A 19,533-nucleotide genomic window follows, 5' to 3' on the forward strand; every position below is an offset into this window, starting at 1 on the left:
CAGGCAGACCAAGGACACTGTTGCAAAGCACCTCTTCAGACAAAAGAACCAGTCTTTAACTGGAGAGCAATCCTGAACTACTAACTACCTCAATGGATACTCTCGGACTATCTTTGATCGGACTTTACTGACATTATCTTGCACTAAATGTTATTCACGTTATTCTCTTTATCATGTATTGGCTCAATTGTAGTCATGTATTGTCTTTCCGCTGACTGGTTAGCACGCGACAAAGGTTTTTCACTGTACCTCGGAACATGTGACAATAAACTAAACTCAGCTCAAAAGGTGGAGGAAACCTGGTATACACTTAACCACAACCACACACTTAAGCAGGGCGGCACAGTGGCGCAGCTGATACAGCTGCTTCCTCACACGCCAAAGACCCAGGTTTGATCCTGACCTCAGGTGCTGTCTGCGTGGAGTTTGCACGTTCTTCCTGTGACCGCGTGGATTTTCTCCTGGTGCAATGGTTTCCTCCCGCATCCCAAAGACGTGAGGGTTTGTAAGTTAATGGGCTACTGCAAATTGCCCAGAGTGGGTAGGGAGTGGATGAGAAAGTGGGAGAAGATAGAACTATTGTGTGAATGGGTGAACAATGGTCACCCAGGATGGTGGGGGGGGGGGGGGACGGGGGGGGGGCCTGTTTCCACACTGTATCTCAAAGTACTAAGTAAAAGCTGCTCACGCTAAGTCAATTTAAAATTGCAAAACCGGTTTTTGCTAAATTACAGTAGGATTACAGTAGGTTATGGAGGGGATAATGGATCCACAAGAAGATATATGGAGTAAAAGAGCACATCAACTATTTTCTAGATGAAGAACAACATTACCATAAGAGGTCTAATGACGATCTTATTTTTGGGGGAATTGAAACTCTGACCCATATTAAACATTTGACCCAAGTCAAATTATGATTTAGCAACAAGGAAATGTAAATGCTGGTTTATGCAAAAGGACATAACTCAGTGGGTCAGACAGCATCCCTGGAGAACTTTGATAGGTTGGGACCCTTCTGCAGAAAGATTCCAACCCAAAAAGTCACCTATGCATGTTCTCCCGGGATGCTGCCTGATCTGCTGAGTTACTCCAGCACTGTGGTTTTGTTTCTTTTGTAAACTAACGTCTACAGTTCCTTGCTTCGACTGATTACGCTACCCGAGGAGTGGTGGAGTCAAGCATTGTTCATAGATCTAACAAGAAACGAGTTAAGGTCTTCAATCACCTAGGCACGGCAGACTGGAACGGGTGACAATAAACTACGATAGTGCAGACAGGACTTGTTGGGCCCGAGAGCCAAATTCTGCACAATGATTCTATAATTTGCAAAGCTGTTGGATGGAGAAGAAGAACAATGACGATTTTCCCTCGTGCCATTGCTGGCAGGTGGCTTTCTTTCGAGTTCTTTGATTGTGAAAGGCTACTGGGATACAGAGCTCAATAACACAAAACTAAATTAGGATTTACATTTAGTTTGATTGCGAGATACAGCATGAAACAAGCCCTTCGGCCCACGCCTACCACCATTCACACTAGTTATCCAACTTTCGCATCTAGTCCCAACACACTAGGGCAATTTGCAACGGGTCAGTTAACCTACAAGCCCGCACATCTTTGTTATGTGGAAGGAAACCAGAGCACCTGGAGAAAACCCACACGATCACAGGGAGAACGTGCAAACTCAAAATAGACCGCACCCGAGGTCAGGATAGAACCCGGGTCTCTAGCGCTGTGAGTCAGCGGCTCTACCAGCTGCACCACTGTGCTGCCCCAATAGGAATTTATGAATAGGACAAACATCTATAAAGATTGCAGGAGAGTGGGAAAGCGAGACATAGTCTGACTATATAACTCTAATTGAAGAGCTCATGTTGCTATTGCAGTAGACTTAATCTTTTTATTGTACACATTCAAGCCAAATCTATGAGGTTGAAAAACTTAATGATATTCCCATTTGCAAGAAACTGCAAAGTGCTCTGTATCAAAATGATGCAAATTGTTTTAGAGAACTATTTGTCCAATCACATTGATTTATAAAGCTACTAATATTTCTTTCCACCCCACCATGGATGTGAAAAGCCATTTAGCCGCGTTCCTTACAATTTAAGAAGCTGTCCCTATCTGCGAAGAAACATGTCTTCCTCAATCACCAGTATCGAACCAAAGAGTGTCAATTCATCTCACTGGAACATAGAAGATTATTTTGCAACTTTTGTGTGCTTGCTTCAATGCTTTGAAAGCAATGATGCAGTACTGCAAGTAGTGACTTAGGTACACAAGGTCTCTAGGGGCAGGGTGTGGTGGAGATGCTTCTCAAACAAGGGAAGGGATATCACCCCACGGGGCCACATGAGTGGCAAGAGTGCCGGGTATGATGATAATTCTGTGAACACTACCAAATGCAACGCTAATAGATATGTGTATAGCCGCTGAGAATGTTGGAAGAATTTTCGCAGTTCTTTTTTTTTGTTTATGCTTTTTATTCTGAACAAAGTTTATTTTTGGAATAAAAAGGTCTCTGGATCATCAGAGGTTGAGGGGAGACTTGATAGAAGTACATAAAATAATGAGAGGCATAGATAGGGTAACCTTTACTAGAAATGTCCAATACTGAAGGGCATATCTACAAGGTGGGAGGGGGAAGGTTTAATGGAGATGTGCAGGATAGGTTTTTTTGATAATACAGAATGGTGGAGACCTGGATGCACTGTCAGGGGTGGTGGTGGAGGCAGATACAATAGTGGTGTTCAAGAGGCTTTTGAATAGGTACATGGAAATTTAGAGAATGAGGAGATATGTATTACGTACAAGCAGATGAGATCAGTTTAACTTTCGCTTAGTTTTGTTTATCATGTTCAGCACAAACATTGTGGGCCGAAGGGCCCGTTCCGGTGCTGTACAGTTCTATGTTCTATGTCCCTTCAAAATTGTAGGTCAGAATCCCTCTCTTTCCCAAGGGCGCCAACATTTGAAAGGCGTCACATCAATGGCACAGTGCTTTCCCAGCAATGTACTGCCGTGTAACCATGGGGGGGTTTCGTGCCCAAGCACCTTCCTTTGTGGGACTTGAACTCACCACCTTCTGATTCCAAGGTGAGTGTGCTCCCGACCAATTTCTCTGGAGACCTGGAAACGAGCAACACTTTGTGAAGTGACTTCAGCAGACCGTTTGAGCCAACTTATTCTGCATTATAGGAGCTAGCCGAGGAGAAAATATAACACATGACTGCTCAAAGGCAGGATGACGCAGTGGGTGTCGTGAAGAGGATGACCTACTTTTCTTTCACAAACCAATATTTAGCACAAATCCATATGAATGATCTTGCCCAACTGGTTTATCCCTACATTGTTAGTCCAATTACAGATTAACGCACACTGCCTTGGATCATTCCTTTGCTGCTAATGTTTTTATGCAAAACATTTGGAGAACAACAATCTACACTAATCCCACGCCTGCATTTAGCCCTCTAAACCTGTCCTATCCATGTATCTGTCTAATTGCTTCTTTAAGGGGCTGTCCCACTGCGACGACCTAATCCGCGAGTTACAAAGAGTGCCTTCGACCATCAAGCTCGAGGGCACTCGCCTGGAAAACCTCGAGCTGGATCGACCGTCAGCATTGAAACCGCGAGCTGGATCGACCGACCGCACACACACACACACAAACACATCGCAAAGGCGGGGGCCAGGGAAAGCGGGGGAGAGCTGTCTGAAATTCACACCCACGATGAAGAGGAAGGAAAGACGGCTGCACGATGTACGGTAAGTCCTTTAGAGAGCGGGGGGGGGGGGTGGGAGAGAAGGGAAGAGAGTGGGGGAGAGAAGGTGAGAAAAGGGGGGGGAGGGAGAAGCAGTGGAGACACTTTTTAGAAGTATAATAAAGCTTAGCGGACATTTTACCTACCGGTCGGTTTTCCTGGGTCTTGAAAATTCCAATTAGCCAATCAAAATACCCGGTCAGTGAAGGAGATTGCCTACGGCTGCCCTAGACTGCCTGTAACCAATAGCGACCCCACTGCACTGCACTACAAGTTCAAAAGACCAATTCCAAACAAATTTTACTCGCGGGAAATTTTTCAACATGCTGAAAATGTTTCCCCGACCTAGCTGAGGCCGTGAGTATGCGGGAACTTCCCTCGAGCATGAAGGAGAGTTCCAGTGACCTCTTAGGATCTCCTGGGACTATGTGTCGACCATGCTGCGAGTTTGAGTTGAGGGCAAACTCGTCTAAACTCGCAGATTAGGTCGCCGCAGTGGGACAGCCCCTTAAATGTTGCAATATCTGTGCTTCAACTACTTCCTCCGTCGATCCATACACCCACCACCGTTTGTGTGAAAAAGTTACACCTCAGATTCTTTTAAAATCTTTCCCCTTTCACCTTCTATGCCCTTTGGTTCTTAATTCCCCACTGGGCAAGATACTCCCTGCATCCACCCGATCTATTCCTCTCATGATTTTATACACAATTAGATGGTTAAAAACAAACTATTGTCTCATAAAGTACTTCCAAGAGAAAATATGCCTAATTTAATCTCCCATAGTAGATTCAATTTATTGTTCTGGAATGTCATTTAGAACATTGATGAGAGGACGAAAGGTTTATATGTGGTGCAGCAGGTCCCAAAGCTAATTACTGTGGTGTATTTGATCAATAAAAGGGGGGACATGCTTTTCTATAGCATCTTTCACACCATTGGGTCATTGAGGATATACGGCATGGAAACAGGCCCTTGGGTCCAACCCGTCCATACCCACCAAGCCCTGATCTAAGCTAGTCCCATCTGCCCAAGTTTGACCCTCATCCCTCTAACCCTTTCCTAGTCAAAGTCATTGCAGAGTCACTGAGATGTAACCACTGTGTAATGCTGAAGATGAGGCAGCCAATTTGTGCACACAAAGCTTCCAGAAAAAGAACAGGGTGGCACAGTTGCGCAATGGTAGAGTTGCGCAATACCGCGTAGAGTTCCGATTCGTCCCGATGCCGGAGTTTCCATCATCCCGACAGGAGGGCTTGGACATCGGGCCGTCGGCAGCGGCGAACTGCGGAGGGTTCAAAGGCCCCGACCACCACGGGTGAGCAAAGGAAGATGACTGAACTTTATTGCCTTCCATCACAGTGAGGAATGGTGATTCCACTGTGATGGATGTTTGTGTTCATTTTATGCGGCTGTGTGTATTGTTGCTTTTCACTTAGTATGGCTGTATGGTAACTCAAATTTGACTGTACCTTAATTGATTAAGTGACAATAACCGCAAATTTGAATTTGAACTTGAACTTGCTGCCTCACAGCGCCAGACACCCGGGTTCAATCCGGCCATGGTGCTGTCTGTATGGAGTTTGCACATTCTCCCTGTGACCACATGGGTTTTCTCCAGGTGCTCCAGTTTCCTCCCACATTCCAAAGACGTACAGGTTTGTAGGTTAATTGGCTTCTGTAAAATTGGCCCAAGTGTATAGGATGCGAAACTGGGATAACAAAGAACTAGTGTACGGGTGATCGCTGGTCGGCGAGGACTCAGTGGGTTGAAGGGCCTGTTTCCACACTTTATCTCTAAACTAACAAACACCCTATCCATTAGGTGTCATTGCTTGAGGGGCACATATTGACCAGGTTTCAAAACCTGCCCGGGAGCTTTTAGATCAAGCTATCTGAGAGCTTTGCTTTAAATAGCTCATCAAAAGGACAGTACCTCTGACAAGAAGCACTCCCTCACTAAACACAATGCTATCCCGCTGCAGCCATAAGCATGCATGCGATTCGAGCAGATTCCACAATCATGGATTTGCACAGAACTTAATACGAACTTAATGCATTTGATGGCTTTTAAAATCATACAACTAATTGGAGTGGTACAAGAAACTTGTGACAGGATAAGACACTCTCTCAGTCACTCAACATGAAGCAACTGGGTAGTGTTGTACATCAGAGGGATCTCGGAGTTCCCAGAAAGTGGCTTTGCACGCAAAGAGGGTGGTGAAACTGGCTTTTGGTACATCAGCTGGCATCTGTCAGGGTACCGAATTAGAAGTTGGAAATTTATGTTATGATGTCGGTCAGACCACATTTGAAGTACAGTTTTGGCCACCCTGCTATAGGAAGGATGTTATTAAGCTGGAAAGAGTGCAGAGAAGATTTAGGCTTTAAACTTTACTTTAGAGGAACAGCACAGAAATCGGCCCTTCGGCCCTCTAGGTCCGCGCCGACCAGCAATCGATCACCCCCTAAACTTATACTGTCCTACACACTAGCGGCAATTTTACCAAACCTAATTAACCTACAAACCTGTACATCTTTGGCATGTGTGTGGAAACCAGAGCACCCAGAGCATTCACAGGGAGAACGTACAAATTCCATACAGACAGCACCCGTAGTCAGGATCAAACCCAGGTCCCTGGCTCTGTAAGGCAGCAACTCTACCTCTACGCCACCGTGCAGTCCTAATTTCAAATGATGTTGCCAGGACCTGCGGGCCTGAGCTACAAGGAAAGGTTGGACAGTCTCGGACTGCGTTCCTTGAAGCGCAGAAAGCTAAGAGACCCTTCTTCAGGCTGGTTAAGGATAAGTGATACAAGGGATGTAGACAATGATGTGGAGAGATAAAGAACAATGAATAAAAGATATGTAAAAAAGTAATGGGAACAGGCCATTGTTAGCTGTTTGTTGGGTGAAAACGAGAAGTTAGTACGACTTGGGTGGGGGAGGGATAGAGAGAGAGGGAATACCGGGGCTAAATCCGGAGATATGCCGGAGATAAATCAATATTCATACCACTGGGCCATAGATAAAAATGCTGGAGAAACACAGCGGGTGAGGCAGCATCTATGGAGGCATCTCTATTCATTGTTCTTAATCTCTCTACATCATCGTCTATATTTCTCGTTTCTCTTATCCCAAATCAGTCTGAAGAAGGGTCTCGAACCGTAAACATCACTCATTCCTTCTCTCCAGAGATGCTGCCTGTCCCGCTGAGTTACTCCAGCTTTTTGTGTCTAATTTATGCTTTCTCTGCTCCCTGTTCGGCAGCCAATCTTCTACCCACGACAATATGTTACCTCCCACATAATTATATTCTATTTTTTGCAATAATCTTTGATGTTGCACCTTATAAAAAGCCTTCTGGAACTCTTAGCACTTCCACCTGTTCCCGTTAACCACAACACATCCTCTCATTACAGTATTTTTTCTTGTGCAGCGTTAGAAGCTCTAGACTGAGAATTATCCCAGGAATGATTGAGTTAACATATGATGAGTGTTTGACGACACTGGGCCTGTATTCGCTGGAGTTTAGAAGAATGAGGGGGTATCTCATTGAAACTTACCAAATTATAAAGCCCTGGATAGAGTGGATGTGGAGAGAATGTTTCCACTAGTGGAAGAGCCTAGGGCCAGAGGCCATAGCCTCAGAATATAAAGTACCTCTAGAAAGGAGATGAGGAGGAATTTCTTTAGTCAGAATCTGTGGAATTCTGTGGAATTCATTGATACAGACAGCTGTGGAGACCAAGTCAATTTTTAAGGCAGCGATTGACAGATTTGCGTCAGAGGTATGTGGAAAAGGCAGGAAAATGGGGATGAGAGGGAAAGATAGATCAGCCATGATTGAATGGTGGAGTAGCCTTGATGGGCAGAATGGCCTAATTCTTAGAACTTCCTCGAACTTATGAACTTTTAAAGAAACAATTTCCAACATTCTCCTGTGACTGAAGTTAATCAACAGTCCAACAGGCTAAAATTCCCTCCCTAGGTAGCCCCAAAATGCTGGAGTAACTCAGTGGGTCAGGCAGCATCTCTGGAGAAAAGGAATAGGTGACATTTCTCCAGGGATGCTGCCTGATCTGCCAAGTTACTACAGCATTTTGTGTCTACTTTCAGTATAAACCAGCATCTGTAGTTCCTTCCTATACATACAGTCTCCTTATTTCTGTACTAATATTTCTGTACGTGGCCATGTTCTTCAATATACGATTTCCAACATTATCCCTTGCCTTTTTTTTTTAAATGTGTTACATCTACCAACTTTGGATACAATGGAATCTTTTATGAATGCAAGGAATTTTGGAAAATTAAAGCCAATCACACATCTCACCATGCATGTTTTTTAAGTTGTTAGAATGAAGTTGAAGAGTCCGACAGCATGGAAAGGGGCTGATCATCATATGATACACTAGTGTTTTAGTTTTAGAGATACAGTATGGAAACAGGACCTTTGGTCCACCAACGATCATGCCAACCATTGATCATAAGTTCTGCCAACCCTGAACACAAGTTCTGCTGTTCAATTTTCACATCCAGGGGAAATTTGCAGTGGCCAATTAACCTACAATCCTGCAAGTCTTTGGGAGGTGGGAGGAAACCGGAGCACTTACCCTATAGAAGGCACAGTTACTTCCTGGTATTATTGCTATGAAATGAATATCATACATTAGTTATTGTCATTATCCTTATACCCTCACAGCAGTGAGTCATATTATTGGTCAGGGAAGTATCAAGAGCACCGCAATAATGAAGAAATAATGCTGCCTGTAGTATTTTCCTTTAGGATAGACTATGAAATCTAGCGTGGAAACAGGCCCTTCGGCCCAAATTTCCCATGCCGACCACCATGTCCCATCTACACTGGTCCCATCTGCCTGCATTGTGCCCAAATCCCTCTAAACCTATCCCATCCATGTACCTGTCCAAATGTTTATTAAACATTGCAATAGTATCTGCCTCATCCACCTCTTTCTGCAGCTTATTCCATACACCCACTACCCTTTGTGTAAAAAGGTTACCCCTTAGGTTCCTAATAAATCTTTCCCCCCTCACCATAAACCTATGTCCTCTGGTTCTTGACTCCCCATTCTAAGCAAAAGACTTCACCCAATCTATTCCTTTCATGGGTTTGTATACCTCTATAAGATCCTCCTGCACTCCAAGGAATAGAGTCCCAGCCTGCTCAACCTCTCCCTATAGCTCAGGCCCTCAAGTCCTGGCAATGTTGGGCAATGTTGGGGATGTTGGGGAAGTCCAGAACAAGGGGTCTCAGTTTAAGGATAAAGGGGAAATCTTTTAGGACTGAGATGAGAAAAACATTTTTTACACAGAGATTGGTAAATCTCTGGAATTCTCTGCCACAGAATGTAGTTGAGGCCAGTTCATTGGCTATATTTAAGAGGGAGTTAGATGTGGCCCTTGGTGCTAAAGGGATCAGGGGGTATGGAGAGAAAACAGGTACAGGATACTGAGTTGGATGATCAGCTATGATCATATTGAATGGCGGTGCAGGCTCGAAGAGCCGAATGGCCTACTCCTGCACCTATTTTCGATGTTTCTATGTAATATAAATCTTCTCTGTACCTTTTCTAGCTCAACAATATCTTTCCTATAACATGGTGGCCAAAATTGAACACAATACTCTAAATGTGGCCTCACCATCGTCTTATATAACTGCAACATGACCTTCCATCTTCTATATTCAGTACTCTGACTGATGAAGGCTAATGTGCCACTAGATCACCACCATAGGGGGGAGACTGATCGACGCAGAGCCATTAAGAATGCCAAGACGAAATTCCGGATCAAGCTGGAATCCTGAGCTAATGAAGCAGATGCTCATAGATTGTTGCAAAGCTTGCCCACTATAATGGGCTAAGAAATAAAGCATCTCTTGCAACAATAGGTCCCTCACCGATAAACTCAGTGCATTCTCCGCCTGCTTTGAACAGAAGGTCAGTGGAGGAACATCACCCACCCCACCAATCTCTGGTTTAGCTTGGAAAGAAGCCGTTCGGCCCACCGTGTCCACGCCAACCAACGATCACCCATACACTATCCCACACTCGAGGAGCTGTTTGCAGATGTCAAATAGCCTCCAAACCTGTACGTCTTTGGGATGTGGGAGGAAACCGGAGCACCCAGAAAAAACCCATGCGGTCACAGGGAGAACGTGCAAACTCCGCACCGACTGCACCCATAGTCAGGACTGAACTCGGGTCTCTGGCTCTGTGAGGCAGCTTCTCTACCACTGCGCGCCACTGTGCCGCCTGTACCAACAGTTACTGCGGCTGATGCACGATCGGCCTTCTTGAGAATGAATCGGCAGAAAGCAACTGGCTCGGATGGAGTCCCTGGTCGTGTCCACAGGACCTGTATGGACGGAAGAGCTGGCCGGGGTATTCACAGACATCTTTAACCTCTTACTCCTCCATCACCATCTCCCTGACCCTAAACATCCGTGGAACACCTAGACAACAAGGACTCATAGTTAATGAGTAGGAGTCGATAAATAGGAGTCAGCTAAAAGCTCCACCTTCAAACTCAAAGTCAACTGCAACTCCTGGACCTAGAAATTAGCACCCTCTCCCCCTCCCTCTACCACTTGATCCTTGACTCTCTGATCCACAGACCACAAGCATGGAGGACTGGTGACAACACTTTCTCCACAATAATTCTCAACACCAGTGCCCCATAAGGATGCTTTCTTAGTCCCTTACTATACCACCTATACACTGTCAACTGTGTGGCCAAATTCGGCACCAATTCCAATTATAAGTTTGCAGATGACACCACTGCTGGATCACAAATAATTATGAGACCGAGTACAGGAAGGAGATAGAGAGCTTAGTCACATGGTATCAGGACAATAGCCTCTTCGTCAATGTCAGCAAGATGAAAGAGCTAGTTATTGACTTCAGGAAGCATGGCAGAGTAAATGCCCAATCTGCATCAATGGTGGCAAAATGGAAATGGTTGAGAGCTTCAAGTCACTTAGCCTTAATATTACCAACGATCTGTCATGGACCAACCACATTGATGCAACAGCCAAGAAAGAACACCAACACCTCTACTTTCTTAGGAGACTGAGAAAATTCAACATGTCTCCAGTGATTCTTACAAACTCCTTCAGATAGCTCTTAGGGATAGCGGAGTTAAGGGATGTGGAGAGAAGGCAGGAACGGGGTACTGATTGTGGATGATCAGCCATGATCACATTGAATGGCGGTGCTGGCTCGAAGGGCCGAAGGGCCTACTCCTGCACCAATTGTCTATTGTCTATTGATACACCATAGAAAGCACACTGTCAGGTGGCATCGCAGCTTAGTTTGAGAATAGCTCTGCTCAAGAAGGCAATAAATTGCGGACAGTTGTAGATGGAGCCCAGTCTATCCCACAGACCAGACTTCCCACCATTGACTTAATCTACACTTTACGGTGCCTCGGAAAATCAGCCAAGATAATCAATGACTTGTCCCACCCAGTCATTCTCCCTTTTGGCAGAAGATATAGAAGCTTGAAAGTGTGTACGATCCGACTCAGGAACAGCTTTTTCCCCTCTGTTATTAGGCTTCTGAATGGTCCTTCCATAAACTAGGGTACTGTCTGATTCACCGCTACCCCATTGAAGATATTGGGCTTTGTCTGTGGAACTGATGTACTGCAATGCTGAGAACTATATTTTTCCCCTTTGTTCTACATACTGCACTTGAGTTTGACCTGATTGTAGTGATGTATAGTATTATTCAATTATACTTTATTGTCACATGTCACTAGGTACAGTGAAATTCTCCATCTCATCTGATTGGATAGCATGTAATACAAAGCTTTTCACTGTACCTCAGTACACGCGACAATAATACACCTAATCCTTAAATTTCTATCAGCTTTGGTTATTTGTCATCTAAATGGCTATTAAACGCGTAAGCAGGTATACAAGCATGCAAGCTGATTCCCTTTTTTAGAGTTTGGAGTTCAGAGATACAGCGCAGAAACAGGCCCTTCAGCATAGCGGGTCCGTGCCGACCAGCGATCCCCGCACATTAACACTATCCTACACACACTAGGGACAATTTACATTTCTACCAAGCCAATTAACCTACAAACCTGCACATCTTTGGAGTGTGGGAGGAAACCTAAGTTCTGGAGAAAACCCACGCGGTCACAAGGGGATCGTGCAAACTCCGTTCAGACAGCACCCGTAGTCGGGATCGAACCTGAGTCTCTGGCACTGTAAGCGCTGTAAGGCAGCAACTCCACCACAGCGCCACCATGCTGCCCCTCTTCAGAAGAGAGGAGCACAAGTCCAGATCATGAAACCAGAGAGAGGCACTAGCAAAGTCTGGAGGGAGTTATTTCACAATCGGCATAGTAATAATCCACTGCTTAACGATGGGCCACAATCAATATCTAAATTGTCTGTACCCTGCCCAGATTCACTACATTCTTACAATGGATGAGGATTGTTGATGGAGAAAGAAATGGGAAAGAAATACATTTGGTACTCCTATGTCAAGGTTATGCTTTTTTTTTTTTTAAACATTGACTCATCAGCTTATTTTTGGCAGGGAGGTAAAATTAAAAGGATATACATGGCTTTAGGTTGTCAGAGCTTGAAGATCACTGTAAAGTCGTGATACACCAATACAGAAGTGGAAAGGGCAGTTATTTTACTATAAAAGTTACAACATTCACAGTCTGGTAGAAATAAAACTAGGATTAGGCCACGCATCTGACGTAGCGAAATATTAGTTATTAAATTCCAAACACCTCTGTTCAGGAACCAATATTCAGCTGAGTCTGAAATTTATTTTCATTAGCAAAGCCATTAAAGCCTTAAAAAAAAACTTTGGCCCCACCAGGGACAGCAATTAACAAATGTTTGTATTCAAAGCAGCAGCAAATTCAGGACACCCACCAATAATCTGTATACGTTCTCTATAGATTACAATAAGGCACTAAATACTACAGGAACTCAACGGGTCAGGCAGCATCCGCGGAGGGAATACACAGACAATGGTTCAGACTGATTAAGGGTCTCTGACCCGGAAAGTCGCCTGCCCATTCCCTCCACAGATGCTGCCTAGACACCACTTCCCACTCCCCATACCCCTCCCCTCTCCCCCCTCCCCACCCCCCACCGACACATGGCGCCCACCACACACAACCCCCACACCATTGCCACACCCCACAAAGTTACTCCAGCACTTTGGGTTTGACTTGGGATTCCAGCAGTTACAGTTCTTGGCGTTCTCCATAAATTTGCTATTTCTCCTCGGAAGCACCTGTAATAACTTTTTTATAATCTATTTCGCTGAGGGCCTGTGCCAAACCTCTCATTAGTCTTCAGGTGAAAATCACTGATGATCTTGAACAATTTGACTTGCATTTCCCTACGGCTCACATGGCTCAGAATGCCACATTGCACCAGTTAAAATTAATCCACTAAGTTGATGTAGATATAAATATATGGTGAAACGGACATCTATATCCGTCTGTCTCCTTCAGCAGACAGACGCAGACACACAGTCCAATCGTTCCTTTATGTGACACACAAGTCACTGTCAATGAGAGAAATTAATGTAAATTTTAATCTTAACCCTCAAAATTAAAATGTTAATCGAAACTTTTAGTTTAGCAAAATTTAGTTTAGTTTAGTTTATTGTCACGTGTACTGAGGAACAGTGAAAAGCTTTTGCTGCTTGCTAACCAGATTTGTTTTAAAGATTTAAGTTTTAATGGGACTGCTAGATATGAGAAAAACATTCGAATGAGCTTTAAACTTTTAAGACAGAGGAAGTTGGAATCCATCCTTCAAAATACAACTTCAAAGCCACTTTAATGAGATAGTTCTTGACTGCCATGTGTCCGCTGAACCCACTGATAAATTGCCACAATGGTGACGATGGTATGAGTGCAGCGTTCATGGATTAATAGGGACATGAACTGTGCATATAAAAGTCAAAAAACAGCACTATGTCGTAGCTGGCAGAGCTGCTGCCTCACAGCATCAGAAACCCGTGTTCCATCCTGACCTGTGTGGAATTTGCACGTTCTCCATGTGACCGCGAGTGGTTTTCGCCGGGTGCTGCGGGAGCAGATGTGAATGTGGGATAGATAAAACCAGTGTGAAATGGGTGATCAATGGTCAGCTTGGACATGGTGGCCTGTTTCTATTCTGTATCTCTAAATTAAACTAGTCAGATGATTGACCTTTAGTCTATATAGAAAGAATAAAATTGGGCTCTAGCATTGGAATCCTATAACAGTAACAAAAAAAAGTCAGGAAAAGGGAAAAATGCAGGTTTATCAGCTAATGTATCCTCCTGAAAAGACCATAAGACAATAAGACATGGGAACAAATCAGGCCATTTGGCCCATTAAGTCTATTCCGCCATTTGATCATGAAAATGCGCACATGCAGAATCCCATCCCTTTTTTCTTGCACAGTCCATCCCACACACCCTCATCATGAACCCAACTTCTCAACAAACTACAAGCCTCCACCAGCTAAATGGGGCACTGGTAGATATCAGTATCAAACAAAGGAACAGGAGTGGGGAACACTGTTCAATTTCAATTGTCACAGCCAAAATTAGAGCAGGCTTGCATTTGCCAACCACTTGTTTACAATGTAATTCCGTCACTGTTTGAATATTTAAGTTAAGCAAACATTTACATGGTTTGAACCAACACACTTCACCATTCTGAAGAAGGGTCTCGACCCGAAACATCACATTCCACTCTCCAGACTTGCTGCCTGCCCCGCTGAGTTCCTCCAGCATTTTGTGACTATTTTTGCATCTGCAGTTCCTTCCTACACAGCATTAGGTACCAAAATTGTAATACATTTCTTCGTCAAAATGCGTACTAGTGGAATCTTTTTTTTAAAAAAGGCAACACAGATAATTATTCAATTTAAAATATCTGTTGCAGAATTGAAGTACCTAACTTTCCCCTTTCAACAAAAGGGGCGGCACAGCGGTAGAGTAGCTGCCTTACATTGCCAGACGACCCGTGCTAATCTTGGCTGAGGGTGCCATCTGCACAGAGTTTGTACGTTCGCCCCGTGACCGCGTGGGTTTTCTCCGGGTGCTCCAGTTTCCACCCACACTCCAAATATGTACAGGTTTGTAGGTTAATTGGCTTAGGTAAAACCGTAAATTGTCCCTGGTGTTTAGGATAGTGCTAGTATGAACGGGTGATCGCTGATCAGCATGGACTCGGTGGGCCGAAGATCCTACTTCCACGCCGTATCTCTAAACTAAACTCAACAAATCTTTCATTCTCAATCCCAATCCATCTGATAATTATTCAGAGTATAAAGGTAATATGTCTAACTGCCTGAAAACTAGGTTATGAAATTAGTGGTGAGCTTTGAAGGACTGTGTAAAAAGAGCATTAGACAGTCTAAGGAGACTTGTAAATATTACATTAGTTTATTGTCGTATACATCAGGGTGCATTGAAATTCCTTGTTCAGATTAAGCTCACAGTGCAAGGCGGGTACATACAGTAATAATAATTTACAAAAATAAGTACAAGTGCAAAACAACAGAATGGTGCAAAATCATATTGCAAAATCCAATTTGTGCAAAAGATATTTTTAAGGCAGAGATTGACAGATTCTTGATTGGTAAGGGTGTCAGCGGTTGTGGGGAGAAGGCAGGAGAATGAGGTTGAGAGGGAAAGGTAGGCCATGATTGAATGGCAGAATCGACTTGATGGGCCAAATAACCTAATTCTGCTCCTATAACTTATTACCATGAATATTCAAGTACAATAATAGAATGGGGCGGCACAGTGTCGCAGCGGTAGCGTTGCTGCCTTACAGCGCAAGAGGCCCGGGTTCGATCCTGGCCACAGGTGCTATCTGTACGGAGTTTGTACGTTCTCCCTGTGACCACGTGGGTTTTCTCCAGGTGCTCTGGTTTCTTCCCACGTTCCAAAGACGTGCAGGTTTGTAGGTCAATTGTCCCTAGTGGGTAGAATAGAACTAGCGTACAGGTGATCATTGCTAGGTGTGGACTCGGTGGGTCGAAAGGTCTGTTTCTTCATTGTATCTCTAAACTAAATATTTGAGAATGACCAAATAAGGTAGAGTTACATGGCAGCACATCTAAGAGGTAGTGTGAAAGACTCCCGAACTATGGATAGCAGTAAAGGACAACGGGCCTTTATGGCCAGGTTAAGACTCACACACCTTAAAAAATAATTGTACTTGAAGGTTAGAAGATTGTACGTAAAACGCGGCAACTCTTGTGTCTTGACTCAATGTGGTGTAGTCTTACGCTATTGTACTTCGTATGATTGAGCCTAATGAGTAGCAAGATTGTCACTGAACTAATGCAAAGAAAAAATCATAGTACTTAGGTACATGTGACAATAAAGTACCCTTGAACCATTGGAAGTAGTTGTTCTTAAGTCTGGATATCTGACCATTCAAGCCCCGATATCTTCTCCCAGAAGGTAGATGAGAAAAAATGAAGTGCCCAGGGCGACAGGCCTGAAAGTACTGAAGACACAAGAAACTGCAGATGCTGGAATCACAAGTTTTAAAAAATCTGCTGGAAGAACTCAGTGGATCATTAGTCTGAAGAAGGGTACCGACCTGAAACGTCATCTATTCATTTCCGTCCACAGATGCTGCCTGACCTGCTTTTTAAAAGCAGTTTGTTTTATAGTTAAATCCTTGAATATACATCCACATTTCCTAATGCCATGCATTGTTAAGATGGATTGAATGGAAGGAAATGTATGGATGTACGAAACTGCAGATGTTCAAATCTTGAACGGTGCTGGAGTAACTCAGTGGGTCAAACAGCATCTATAGAGAATATGCATAGAAGACATTTCAAGTTGTGATCTTTCTACAGACTACACAGAAACAGCAGGCTAGGTTTCCGTGCTCAAGTCCCCCTAGAGACTCACGCTGACTCATAGCTGGAGAGAGAACGCCACCAACCATACCATAACTGCCATCCAACCCCAAATAGATTCTCAAGAAGACCTTGGGTGCTGTGCACATTCACCCTGTGTTTCCTCCCAGTGCTCCAGTTTCCTCCCCATCCCAAGTGACGTGCGGGTTTCTGGGTTAATTGGCTGCTGTAAATTGTCCCTAGTGTGTAAGGAGCGGATGAGAAAATGGAATAACATAGAATTAGTGTGAACGGGTCAGCATGAGCTTGTTGGGCTGACGGGCCTGTTTCCATGCTGTATCTCTAAACTAAAAAGGAGTTGGGGGTGGGATGGAGAGAAAAATAATATTCATTCCAACCTCCCGAGAGAGGGAGAGGGGCAGTGACTGTGCAGCAGATCTATAGGATGACAGATGTTACTGCAGGGATCACCTTGGCGTTGGGAAGTAACTGTGTTTTAAAAAAAAGACATTGGAAGGAGATGGAGCTTGTTTTGCCGGCTGACGCTGGGGGAAGGGAGGAGAGAAGAGGGGCGGGCAGAAGAGCCCAGCGGGCTTGAGAAAGCAGAGGTCGCTCTCACCTCTTTCTGCTTGGGGTCTTGCGGGTAGACGTCCGGAGGTCCGAGCCGGGGTCGCTTGAGCGGTCTCTGCTCGTAGCTTAAGAAACCGAACGCCGCCATCCTGCATCCCAGCAACAGAGCAGAGTTTGGAGAGCAGCTTCCCACAATGCTCCAGCCCGCTCCCTGCTAATTAAAGAAAGAAGGGGCACACATTTTAACAATATACACTAAAATTATGGAAACCCAAATACGGGCTGCATTGCACCAAAAGAACGATTACGGCGCAAATATAGCAACAAGAAAAATGACAGTCCCCACAGAGTTCCATGCACCGAGATGCACTCCATACCAAATGCGAACCTAGATAACTGTAACATGTGCAAATATCAATGTAATATAGAAACACGTAAATATTAATGTATTCTTAGATACACAAATGTTGTCATATAGATTATGCATAAATCTACATTGCAATATTTGTCAGGCACAAATATGAACGATATGTACAAAATAGTTTCCGATATACTTATACGTCCTATAAATAAATACACGTGTTCTAAACGCCCACACACACATATACATATATATGAGAGATAATTGTCTATGATATAGATATACAGTATTAAAAATAATTGTCTATTATACAGACATACAGGATGAGAAGATTATCTGTATAATTATGCAGTATGAGATATAATTGTCCTTGATATAGATATACAGAATTGGATAGTCCATGATATAGATATATGAGATAATTGTATATGATAGATATACATGATGAGATATACTTGTCTGTTATATAGATATAGAGGATTTATAAAAATTGGCATTACATGCAGTTACAGAGATTGTCTCTGTTTAAAATGATTTCTGTTACATTTATATACACCTATAGGGGAGGTAATTTTCCATACTTATTTCATAAATTCCCACATTATTTTTCAAGCATTATATAGACATTTGTCTACAGTTGCACTAGCAGCAATTTTTTGTTGGCTTTTTTTACGGGGGGGGGGGGGGGAGAGAAAGTCGTCCAGGAATATTATACAATGTTGTATTATATACATCTTAATCCACTGGCTACTGTGATCAATGTATCTCAAAATATGGTAAAAACTATTGCTATCAATTATACATTTTTTGTCTCCTGTTGGCTATTAATTATTTAAATCTACTCAATCTGTCAGTCGGTTTTGAAAAATAAGATAATATGAGAAAATAAAACTATTTGTTGCAAGATTGAAAGAAAGATGACCATACTCCTGGCAAACATTCGTTTTTTTCTGCTTCCCTGAACGATTTAGCTCTTTTTGTTTGTGTTTTTAAATTAGTCAGTCAGAGATTCTGCATTTGCTAACATTAGGGTCGGAAAATTAAGCCAGTTGCAAATGTTTGAATTTCATTCATCTTGTGCAGAGAAACAGCCGAAATAAAGGTGACAGGGCCGGCGCAGGTTGTTTAATGCTGTCCTTACCTTTGTAGAAAGGAGGGTTATGTTCTGTGCAGTAAACTAGTCAATGGTGTATTGGTGATCATAATCCACCTTGGTGACAGTCCCCTATCAGCAAAGAACGTTTCGCTCTCCTGGTAATTAAAAGAATAATTTGTTTCCTCTTTTGTATAAGAAATTCTATGCATTTGCCCTTTTCCTCAACGCAGATCTACCCTCCGTATTAAACCAGACTCGATACCGGTACAAAACAGCTCGTCAAGGCAAGCCCCCAATTAAAGGGAAAGGAAGCAGACATATCAGGTCGGCAGAAATATATATCGCCAAAGATAATGGCAGTGGAATAAAAGGGGCTGGTTAAGGGAGCGTCCCCAAAAAAGAATTTTGACATTTCCTTCATAAACCTGCACGGATTTTTTAACCATAAGAGCGGCAGAAGATATGTATTTGTAATCTAATATGCCTTCATCTCTCTTCTACACCTTTCAAACCGTCAAGAGTCAAGAGCGTTTTATTGTCAAATGTCCAGATATGGAACAATGAAATTCTTACTTACAGCAGCACAACAGATATGTAAACATAGTACTCTGCAAATGCCATAATATTTGGGTTTTGGTTTTAGTTTTAGTGATGCAGAGTGGAAACAGGCCCTTTGGCCCACCCAGTCCGTTCCGACCAGCAATCACCCATACACTAGTTCTATCCTACACACCCGGGTCGAATTACTGAAGCCAATTATCCTACAAGTCTGCACGCCTTTGGAATGTGGGAGGAAACCAGAGCTCCAGGAAAAAACCCACGCGGTCACAGGGAGAACGCGCAAACGCCGCATAGACAGCACCCATAGTC

At 43.5% G+C, this 19,533-nt stretch overlaps 1 protein-coding gene across 2 annotated transcripts in view; it reads right to left on the reverse strand.

Moving 5' to 3' along the window:
- med12l (mediator complex subunit 12L) overlaps positions 1–18,915 on the reverse strand; it is a 586,849-nt gene extending 567,934 nt beyond the window's left edge. For both annotated transcript variants that reach the window (XM_033031832.1, XM_033031831.1), the window contains exons 1-2: positions 18,709–18,915; positions 17,256–17,420 (exon numbers count right to left, since the gene is read on the reverse strand). In XM_033031832.1, coding sequence (XP_032887723.1) covers positions 17,256–17,354 — 99 coding nt within the window. In that variant the 5' untranslated portion in view covers positions 17,355–17,420; positions 18,709–18,915. The remainder of the gene's footprint in view (positions 1–17,255; positions 17,421–18,708) is intronic.
- Between the last annotated feature and the right edge of the window lie 618 nt (positions 18,916–19,533).

The sequence above is a fragment of the Amblyraja radiata genome, chromosome 13 (genome assembly GCF_010909765.2).
Source record: "Amblyraja radiata isolate CabotCenter1 chromosome 13, sAmbRad1.1.pri, whole genome shotgun sequence".
NCBI lineage: Eukaryota > Metazoa > Chordata > Chondrichthyes > Rajiformes > Rajidae > Amblyraja > Amblyraja radiata.